At 34.2% G+C, this 11,278-nt stretch overlaps 1 protein-coding gene and 1 non-coding gene across 2 annotated transcripts; both read right to left on the bottom strand.

Annotated features, from left to right (window-relative positions):
* Positions 1-475: 475 nt before the first annotated feature.
* On the bottom strand, positions 476-549 carry TRNAI-UAU (transfer RNA isoleucine (anticodon UAU)). Its single transcript has one exon. It is a non-coding gene; the product is annotated as a tRNA-Ile (tRNA).
* A 724-nt stretch (positions 550-1,273) lies between these two features.
* LOC140769088 (GDSL esterase/lipase At1g71691-like) lies at positions 1,274-3,836 on the bottom strand. Its single transcript, XM_073109648.1, has 5 exons — positions 3,553-3,836; positions 3,247-3,368; positions 2,838-3,077; positions 2,420-2,669; positions 1,274-1,613 (listed from the first exon to the last, which is right to left on the bottom strand). Exons 1-5 carry the CDS (start codon positions 3,821-3,823, stop codon positions 1,378-1,380), a joined length of 1,119 nt encoding a protein of 372 aa, XP_072965749.1. The 5' UTR covers positions 3,824-3,836; the 3' UTR covers positions 1,274-1,377.
* Positions 3,837-11,278: the final 7,442 nt, after the last annotated feature.

Here is an 11,278-nt window from a genome sequence, read left to right as displayed (position 1 = left end):
TTATCAACTAACTTTAGTAATGTTGATAGGTACTATTCTCTACAACCAAAAAGATTGTAAGATTAAATCCAGTCCAAAATAATTATTGTTGAGAAAAATTGTTATGTAATCGGTGGTAGTTTAGCTCAACAACTTGACTCGATTGATTACTATATGCTGCAGTTGGTTTGGAGGAGCAAATCGACAGCGCTACAGCTTGGAGCAATGTCTCAGCAGTGTTTAGTTTGAAGTAATAATTCGACAACACACAACTTAAAGCCTAGACTAGGTGGCTTAATATTAGCTAAATCTTGAAGTTTAATATCTTTGTATCCAGAGAGGGATGATTGATCTTTTGTCTAGAAAATAATTAAGAAACGTGCTATTGCTAAAAAATTTAACATCAATCAACAATTCTCGGCAGTGTGGGGAAAAAATTTAGAAACTTCTACCTACCTTTAGTTGAAGTTCTGAGACATTCCATTATTGTCCAGATTGGTCCCGGCGGGGCTCGAACCCGCGACCTTCGGCTCATAAGACCAACGCTCTAACCAACTGAGCTACGGGACCAAGCTGAGAGTCTCAATTTTATTTCTTAATTTTCGAAACCCACCTTCTCGTCATTTCCTCCCTCTCTCACAACCCTCCACTCATTTTATATATATATATATGTGTTTAAAATAGAAGGGGTTTTTTTGGTGTATACCCCAAATTTGGTATTTATGAAAATACCCTTCAAAATCTATTGTCTTTGTATGGAATGACAAAATTGCTCTAATTTTGATAGCAGTATGCAGAAGAGAATAAGTGTGTTTTTGGTCCACTATTAAATGAATAAAAAATGATCTCTTATTTTAACTTTTATGAGTATCTATGCAAATTTAAGTGTTTTAAGGTGGTATTTATACATAAATAAGAGAATTTAAAAGGGTATACATGCAAAAGAAACCTATAATAAAAGCTTGTGTTTACTGTTGTATGAATCTTTAATTTGAATTTTTCTTATAGATTTAACTAATTTGTGGAGGATAATTCTCATCATAAGTGCATACTATTTGAGGCTGAGAACTAAAGATTACTTATTGATATAAACAATGTACAACTAGCTAAGAGAGATGTCATTTTTCCCTAAAACTTAATGCAAATTGAAATCAAACAGTGAAGGGAGAAGAAATAAGTTAACCAAAAAACTAAGAGAGACTTGTTTCTCTGCATGCATTTGGATTAACTAACTTCCATGTAACTAACTAGCTGCATGGTAAATTAAAGTGTACATTAGCCACGCATGCATGTACATGCAGTAGTAATACCAACTTCACTTGCTCGTCTCTCTCAAGCCAAGCCTATACTATACTATCTCTCCTTATGATCACAAGCTAGCTAAGAGAGAGTTTCAATTTAATTTGGCTCAAGCTCTAGCTTGGCCAGCTGCTGTATGTTCATGGGGTAGACGACATCAGTGCTGCCAAAGAAAGCCCTCCTTGCCAAGATGATGTTCACTGCTGCTGTTGGGTGGAAGGCATCCCAGAACACATACTGATTCCTGTTTGGGCATGGAGTCTGGAAGGGAAGGCATGTTATTTGCCCGCTGTTGCGCCCGATGCCACAGCAACCGCGGTCGATCACACTAAATCCTACAAAGTTTTCAAGCATATATATATATACTTCTATTAGGGTTAGGGTTTCATCATTGGATAGTGTAATTTAGAAGTAGAGAGTGCATTTCTTACATAGGAACTTTATTAGTCATACTAGGGCTTGTTGAGGTAGAGGAATTAAGGTCGATTGCTACATTACTTATAAATAACAATCAATAAAACAACACTCTTCTTAGTAGTTGTACATATTTTTCTATTACAAGTGAGACGCTCCTCTTCTCATTGTACTGTAAATAAACCCCTTGTACTCCATCGCTCAAAGAGAGAAATTATTTATGAGTGCTCTAATATTTTCCATTGTGTAATTAATGAAATAGGGAAATTGAGTGTTAGATTGTAGAAATTACTTAGTTATTATTTGTGCCCCTCAAAAATCTACCATACCTTTTATTGTACTTCTAAAGTTTCATGTTTGCATTTGATTAGCACTATGCACCACTACGCCTATGATTAAATATGACATTTACCAAAAGGAACTAATATTTATAGAGCAACGATTACAATTACCAGAACAAACATAAGTAAAATGATTATTATACCCGTACTCAATCTTTTAGACTCATTCATCCTATTAAATCTTAAGAGGGTAGTTTTATCATTTAAAAGGATTGCTCTGGAAATATGCAAGCCGAAAAATAGCAGTAGGCATAATTTATGAGGGAAAAATAGAAGATTTGACCCCGAGAAATATTTTCCTAGATAAAATCATGCTTAGCGATCTAAAGGATTTTCAAAAAAAAGAAGAAGGAAATGATCGACAAAAGATAGATCAACTTAATTACCATAAGATGCTGGGCTTCTGAGGATATCGTTGAACAATCGATATATGTCAACGTATATAAACTTGGCATGGGGGAGATTGGCGTTGAGGGAGTTGAGCATTGACTTGACTTTGGCGTTGAAGGGGAGTACGAGATTGTCAACTTCGGGCGAGCAACGGCTCTGAAGATTTTGTGCAAGTATGCTTGGAATACAAGCGATTGATCCTACTCCAGAGATCACAAATCTCCGAGCTCCAAGGTTGTACAAGCTCTAAAGGAAAGAAGAAAGGAAAAAAAAGCTAGTACTAGTGCATATATATAATTTACCATCGTAAGTGCATATTTTGCATTGATTAGCTTACAGCCTTTAACATGCATAAGATTCCTGAGATCAACTTGGAAACTCACATATGTTGGCATGCATATACTATTTACTTACAGTGAGCTGCTGGGAGTACTGCTGAACAAGGATGTCAGCAAACTGGTTTGCATTGTACTGGCTCCTGGTGTTATAGTTAGGCAACAGATAGTTGTTGAGGTAGTCGTTGCTTCCCATCCCGATGAAGAAGATGCAATGAGCTACGGCGTCCGCCACCGGATCGGCTCCCAGGCTGTCGGTGATCTGATCGAGCGTCGCCTCGAAGTTCTTGATCTGTTGATTGAATGGTATTCGACCCACCTGTGCACCGTTGCATGCAGACATTTTATGTAAGTACCTCATAAAACTTCTAACTGAGAAATATATATTTTTTTTCATCAATTTAAATATAAAAAGAACAGAACACAAATACGAAATTAAGAAAAATAAGCATGCAAAAGAGGAACTTTGTTTTCCTTTATATCCTTACAAAATTTCGGCCTGTGATGTCCAAGATTCCTGCAGCAGCCGAGGCAAAGTTGACACCATGGAGAAGGCCTTCTCCAGAGGCTTGGGAGTGAGGAGGGATTAGAGGCAGTCCAAGAAGCTCAGCTGTGTATATATACATATATATATATTAGATTTAAGATCAAAAGACCAAGTTTTAAAGGCATGACATGAAGACATTCAAACACTAAACACTATACAAGACTAATTACATGCCTGCAATATGAAATGCGACCCCAATGCTAAACTCAAAGAAATGCAGCAAACTTGAAGAGCTCTTCGTCCTCACCTATCTCATCTACAATGGTGTAGCCGTTGGAGAACCTCCCCGTCGGCCCTCCGGCGAAGTCAATGCCGTAGGGGTAGTAGTTAGCCTTAGCAAAGGAGGCAAGGTCGTTGTTGTTGCCATTGTCGATCAGAGAGTCTCCGAATATGAACATGGCAGGGACCAACTCTCTCTGGGCATCACTGCCTCCAGTTGCATTGCCTTGGACTACTCCCTCATGAGCTCTAGAAACAAAGAATAGTGATGATAGAAGTAGAGAGTAGTAGAAGAGCATCACGGGAGATAGAAGTGCGGTGGCCATGAGAGAGATTTAGAGGGAGAGAGTGATGAAGAATGAAGAGGAGAGGAGGTTGATATAGTGGAGATGAAAGGGAATAGTAGTAAATGCATTGCAACTGTTCTATTGCAGAGTAGTTAATGGCAGTGGGGAAGAGTGCAAAGACCACTGGTGGTTTGGTAGGTGCTTACTATTTCGATAACTGGATTAAAGTCGACTTTTTTTTTAACATAATTGCAACTAAAGATGTTTAACATATCTTAATTGTTAGTATATTATTTGAAAATATTATGATTTTGTTCAACTTAAAATATATATGTACTTAATCAAAATATTCTTCTTTCTTGAAATTTAGAATAAAATATCTGTTAAATTTTTTTTTCTTGCATAATAAGCTTTTATTTCATCGTAAATATAACGTTAGTTTTAATTATGATTAGTTAAATTTATTCGACAAAATAATATTTTTAAAAGAACTCAATAGATCCTCTGAAAATAATAATATATTGAGAAAAATAATGACACATATAACATTTGAAAAGATTTTAGTAAAATCTTAAACTACTGCTCAGGTGTGAGGTTAATATGATGCAAACTTTTACTTCTAGAGTATAAATTAGCATCGAGACATCCTCTAGTATTTGTTGAACTTGTGCTGGTGGGGTTAATTAATTGCTTGGTTGAATTATTGTAGCTATATATATATATTTGTAGTACAACTTCTTGCCAATTGTGGCTTTGAAATTAATAATTTCACAAGTTCCTAAGAAATGGTAGGAGGGCTCTTTAATGGGTTTTGGAAGTTCGAATCTTGCACATATGATAGGAAGAACAATACTATTCCACTTTCTTTTAATTAACAAGTATCATAACTATTAAATAAATTAGAACATCTACAGTAAGTATCCAAACTTCGATATCCTCATACAAATAAGTCAACTACTGCCCAAGAAGTCAATAGACTTCAAATCTTTATCAGAAAAAAAAGGAAAGTTGAACGAGGAATTCGATACTAACCCATTAGTTAGTAAAAAATAATTTCCATATGATGATAAATTAAAGGGTATATAAGATATTTTATACATGTGACTAGATTAATTAATAAAAAAATTAGAATCATGTATTTTCTTATTACTTATTTTTTATAATTATTTTCTTAATAATAGGAGTGTTAATTTCTATCAGTTTATTATTATTATTATTATTATTATGACCGATTCTTAATAAAATATGGTTAATTTATTCTTTAATTTAAAAAGGTGATCGGTACTTCCGATTGATATGACCGATTCTTTCAAATAATTTTATTTAATATCATTTAATTTTACCCGTTCGGGAGAGAGAAATTAATAGTTCTCATGCCAACTTAATAATAGAATTCGACTTGGGTTTGACTAAATTTAGGCTTGATGCAGTCTTTGATCGCTCAAAGTTAAACAAAAGCTGTGACTACAGATATTTCTTTTTTCTCCATTACAATGGCCGAAAAGAGTCAGAGAAGGAGGAAAGAAAGCATAAAAATAATATCATATTCTATTATTCTGGCTTCAGCACGTAGATTATTAGATCAACATAATGACTGCTTAAAATGAATCCAAATCTTAATTCGGAGGTCCATCGCAGTAGTAGGAGCAACGGCAATCTGCACCATTGCAGACACCATTGCCTTGTGTTTGTTGTAGGCATGCAGCGCCGCATGCCGCCGCTTGACACTGCCCAGTTTGGATGGTCTTCCAACAAGTGTGCTCAGGGGGGAAAAACACACGCCCAGATATCTCAACTACCATGCCTGTTATTATAAAACAAACAAACAAACATATTACGATTACTGTGCCATCAAGAATATTACAAATAATACCCTATTTCTTTTCCATTCTCTAACTGTATCTTTCTATCACACAGTATGATATAGGTTGGTATTTTTCTTAACAAATGGGAGACACTATTCAAAGTAAAACTATATTGCCTTTACTAATCATATAGACAAAATGTAGGGTGACATATAAAATAAAAGAAAATAATTACCCTCATTCTCTTGAGTTTAAGCTTTTAGACAGCAGTTGAGTTATGTTTCATCCTTGCTCTCATCTTTCATGACTTTTTCTCTATTATATATATAAAAGCTAGTAAACTATTAGTCTAATGAACTCAGATAAGTACCAGAGGAGAGAACAAGGAGGACAATGACAATTGGTAGTATGTGGCTAGCCTTCATCTTTGCAGACAAAATAAGAGAAATTTCCTACAAGAAATATAAAATTAAAAAAAAGGTCAATTTTGAATTTTGAGGTGTAGAAACAAATTAAAAGAGGAAAAGTTAATAAGCTTACAAAGTATTAGCACAGTAGACTTTTGATCTTTAGTTTGTGGATGATGGTGTAGGTGACTCAACAACAATAGGATTGGGAAGAATTTATACTAAACATTGTCACCATTTTTAAGGAAGATTTAATTGCTCATTTATTTGCATCCAATGCTATGTAGTAAATTGGGTTATTTCTCTTTTGGCAGCTAGGAGTAATTTATGATCTAGATTTGTCCAAATTAAAATTTGTTTGCAAGAATAGACAAAGGATTTGTATCATATGACAAGAAATTGGACAAAATTATAATCTTCTAATATGGTGCAGCTATATTTCCTAATATGGATGATAGTTGCTGCTTATCAAAAGAATATATAAAAAAAACATATCTAGATTTTGTCCCCTTTAGGGAAGATATACTCTAAATTTGGAAATGTTTTTTTGTAAGAATTTATTAGTGTATATCTATAAATAGCAGTACTAATTAGCCCCACTTAAAATCTAAAAATAGTTTCCATATGTTCTTTTCTTTCCAAATAAATATATTTTAGGATTGAAAGATAAAAGCATGCACATAGCATATTCAGATTTTATTAGTTGAAATCATCTAGAATTTTTTTTCTCATTTGTTTCTTTTGAAAGTAAAATATTTTTAATTAAATTGGTATGGCAGAGAACATTTTGAAATTAATTTTTAATAATTTGATAAATTAGCCCCACTAATTTGATAAATTTGATATGTAGAGTCTTATTTCTTTGATGAAATTAACTCATATTTTTTTTAATGACATGCAATCTATATATCAACTGGAATTGTTCATATAAATATGCCGCATCCTAGCAAAAAAAAAAAGAAAAAGAAATCATTTAGAGTTGTTTATTTAGGAGAAAGTAAAGGGTTCACCTTTGAGCATGCTTGGGAGGAAATTCCTGATCAATTAACCTATTAATTGATGGAATAATTTATTAGTTCCTCTTGTCACGAATATTTGTTCAAACAAATAATTTTATTTAAATTAATGAAGAAAAAACTGAATATAAACCAATAGGGGTGAAAATTGATCGGATACGAATCGGATAGTGCTCAACTCATCTCTGGATCATATTTTTTTGTTCGGATATGAATATTTGATGGATAGCAAAAATTAAAACTATATCCTAACCAAACGGATACGAATAATTCTCGGATACGGTTCGGATAATTTTCGGATATAAATCGGATAGTTTTCAAATATAGATTGAATCTAAAACGGATACATATCGAATTTTAAATAAATTATAGCATTTCTTTTAGACACAATTAACACAAAAAATAACAAATCACTTTGATTGACCATTAATACAAATAGAACTTTACAAACTTCAATTAACTTCAACATACAATCACTTCATTCACATTAATTTTAAAAAAATTAAATTAAAATATATTCAAATACAAAGTCTAGAGGAAAGTTAACATTAACTTCGAAAAAATTGAATAAACACAAACACAGATGTATTAAAAGCATAGATTAATAAAGAAGAATGTAAACTTACAATTTTACTTTTAAAACAAGAATTAAATGTTCAGTAAAATAAATTAGAATTAGATAATGCAAAACAAGAATTAGAATCATATGTAAGCTTACAATTTTACTTTCAAAATAAAACTCAGAATTAGATAACTCAATAACTGCATTGAACCCAAAATAATAAAATAAACCAAATGCTAATTAAGCAAGTAAAAAAGAAGATTAAAATAAACTAATTGCTATTAACCAGCAAAAATAGATAATTTAACTCTGAGCTATAAATCAAAGTATCTATAAATAGATTTTAACTCAAATTACCTATTAAATTACATATAAATTGGTGAAGTGATGGAGCTTGGCGACGGCGACGGAGTGGTGATGGCTGCGGAGCATTGTGATGGTGACGGAGTGGTAATGGCGACGGAGTGGTGATGTCGCGAGAGCTTGGTGACGGCAAGCTCAAGGAGGGAGGATGTAGAGCTTGGTGACGGCGACAAAGTGGTCCCGTGGAACTTGGTCACAACGAGCTCAAAGACAAGGAGGGAGGATGTAGAGCTTGGTGACGGCGACAGAGTGGTCCCGTGGAACTTGGTCACAACGAGCTCAAAGAGGGAGGAGGTGGAGCTTGGTGACGGCGAGCTTGAGGAGGGAGGAGGCAAAGCTTGTCAAAGTGACGAAGCTTGGTGGTGATGGTGGTGAAGCTTGATCACGGCAAGCTAGAGGAGGGATGATAAGCTTGGTGAAGCAACGAAATAGTAATAGCAGCGAAGCTTGGTCACGGTGGAGAGCTTAAGTTGGCAAGCCATCAAGCTCGAGGAGGGACTGGAGGAGGCGAGGTTCGTGATACTGCAACCGGGGAGGTGATAGTGCCCAGTGATAAGTGATGACGAGGACACCGAGGAGAGACTTTAGAGTTTGGGGTGGAGGTGGCTATGGGCTCAATTTTGGGGGAGATGGAGAGGGTAGGGCTAAGGTGTAAATGTGTATCCGTTATCTGAATTTGTATCCGTATCCGATAATAATATTAGTTATACCCAATCCGTATCTGGATCTGAATATTTTCTTAACAGACTATTCATATCTAAATTCAGATCCAAACATTTTACTATACTCTTATCCATATTTGTATCCGGATCGGATAAGATTTTTCTATCCGTATTCGATTTGATTGGAATTAGGTAGCGGGTTTGGTTGGACTTAAACTAACCCGTTTTCACCCCTATAAACCAACCATTTTTAAATAGAAAATATTAAATTTCACATATTTATTTTCATAATTTTAGGGTTAGTGCACTATGATTTTTATTATTTATCTTTAGCGCCTTCAATTTTGTTAGAATAAATTTTATTTTAAAGTATCCTTCCAAGTTGATTGTAGAATAGAGTGATCCTAAGATTAAACTACAAGCCCAAAAATTATATTATTTTAAATAAAATAGCTATAGTACCGAACAATGAAAAATTTTTAATTTACAAAAAAACAAAAACAAAAAAACAAAATCTACATCGAAGTGCTAAAAATTGTCTCACTATTTTTCCCGAAAACCTTACAATTTTCTAGGCAATTAAGCCTGGTGTTTTAGCTTGATTAGTGGCCATGCAATCGCCGAGACAGTGGATCGATATCAGTATTGTCGAGGCACCTCTGCTTGTATCGCCGCAAGTCCTCCCCCTCCAATATGTTTATCGAAGAGAATGATATAGATTTAGTGGTACCCGATAAATACAAGGTAATCCATACTTTCGACTAATATGAACGGTACTTTTGATTAATTTTATTTAATATTATTTAATTTTAATTATTTGATTTGGAAAGAGAAATAAATAGTTGTTGAGTTAAAAAACATGGTCTATCATATTCTATTCTTGAGCTGTGTGTCGTGCGAGTCTTGCACAGGATAAATCCTTCGTGGAGGAGATATTTCTTCACGCGAGAAGCATCCGTTCGTCGGAAGCAAGCACCAGAGGCAGGTGAGGAGAGAGATGAGTTACTGCGTCAACTGTCCAACGGCCAAATTTAGAAAGTCAAACTTACACAGGAGGTCTGACCAGTTGACTTTTGCCCTCTTTCAGAAACTTCTTTTCTATTTATGTAAACAAAGATTAAAGGCTCACCATGCAACCATTAATGTCGGCATTCGGCACCACCACCATCAGGCCATCATTTCAGTCATTTAATAGCAAGTCTTTTTCGACAAGGGGGTTGTTTGAACTTTGAAGAGCTTTTCTCGATACTACATATGTCTAATCTAAATTTTTTTTATTTCTTTCGATACACTAAATTTAAAAAACAATTTAATTAGACTAATATACAATCTTTTAACATACATTTGAATTAAATAGATAATAAAATATTATATTTAGCCATGCCAACCTTACTATCTTTCTCCACTTATTTTGATCTCAACCCAACCCCAAGCCATATCTCTCCTCTCCTCTCCTCTCACTTCCTTCATCAATCCTAGCTCATATTTCCTCTCCTCTAATTAAACATTTAGTTACTAAATATCTTGTTATAAAATAAAACTAACTAAATATATGCTTAATAAATACAACGTTATAAAATACAATCAAACAAACAAGCAACTTATTTCCCTAGATACAATATCTAGAGAAAGCAGCATCTCCCACATATTTATTAGAAGGACTTTTATATGTGAGGAATCGTATATGCACAAATTTCATATAGGTTGACTTTTGTTGGTCTGTAATGACTGCATTATTAAATACATGGGAATGTATCAAGTGCATATATCAGACTGCTTTGATCACCCTTAGAAGTAGATGATAAGATTTAAATAGATGCGATCGTAGCTATCAAATGTGTGTGATTGATGTGTTGACCATATTATATGGTGCACCCCATTGACTTGTAAATAATTAGTGTGCACTAAACCCCAATCTCATTAAGACCTTATTAATTTGCCGGTCTTACTATGCTACCATTGGTATTTAGCATATAAAACTCTTTTCAAGCTCCGCTTAAAAATTATATTTGAGCTTGGGTCGTATAACAAACTCGAATTATGTTATTTCAATTCGAGCTTATCGTACCAAACTTAATCTAATCCAAACACACATGATACAAATACCTGCTTTTCTCTCTTCAGTCCAAAATCTTCAATATTTACTAATTACTATTTACCCTCGAAGGACATTACTTCAATCAACTATCTAAATACTCTCATCATCCATAAAGGGCATTTTAGTTATTTGTAAAAATATTTCTATTTTTATGTCACATTAAGTGTAATAATTACACCATCTTACCGGTTTATATAGCTAAATGCCATAAAGCTTAGACGAGTACATGTTTAATAAATGAACATAGCTAAACTAATATGGAAGCTTCTAACAATTTCACTATAATTATAAATACATATGGACAATGAGTAAAATAGATTTGTACATAAGTATAGAAGGTAAAATATATTTAACCCTGCTTACTTATGATTTGAGTCCTCGAGAGCTCGCGTGACCGGGCTAAAGAGGACCGACCCAAACGAGAGCATCAGGCCAGGTCCACTAAGGCCCATGGGCTGCTTTAATATTCGTGCACTGTCGGCAACGCGGATTATTTCGTCATAACAACGAACCGCTCGATCTCACAGTATTAAAGACGGCAATCCTTGAGGTTT

The sequence above is a fragment of the Typha angustifolia genome, chromosome 10 (assembly GCF_048772165.1).
Source record: "Typha angustifolia cultivar Huaian chromosome 10, ASM4877216v1, whole genome shotgun sequence".
Taxonomy (NCBI): domain Eukaryota; kingdom Viridiplantae; phylum Streptophyta; class Magnoliopsida; order Poales; family Typhaceae; genus Typha; species Typha angustifolia.
The sequence above is the reverse complement of the archived record's forward strand: the minus strand, read 5'-3'. Positions and strand labels throughout refer to the sequence as shown.

Excerpts from the sequence above, each read along its gene's own strand:
- LOC140769088 (XM_073109648.1), bottom strand. The coding sequence starts at position 3,823 with ATGCTCTTCTACTACTCTCTACTTCTATCATCACTATTCTTTGTTTCT. Across the intron at positions 3,369-3,552 it reads CACCATTGTAGATGAGATAG|CTGAGCTTCTTGGACTGCCT; the intron begins GTGAGGACGAAG and ends ATATATACACAG. Across the intron at positions 3,078-3,246 it reads ACATCACAGGCCGAAATTTT|GTGGGTCGAATACCATTCAA; the intron begins GTAAGGATATAA and ends AACGGTGCACAG.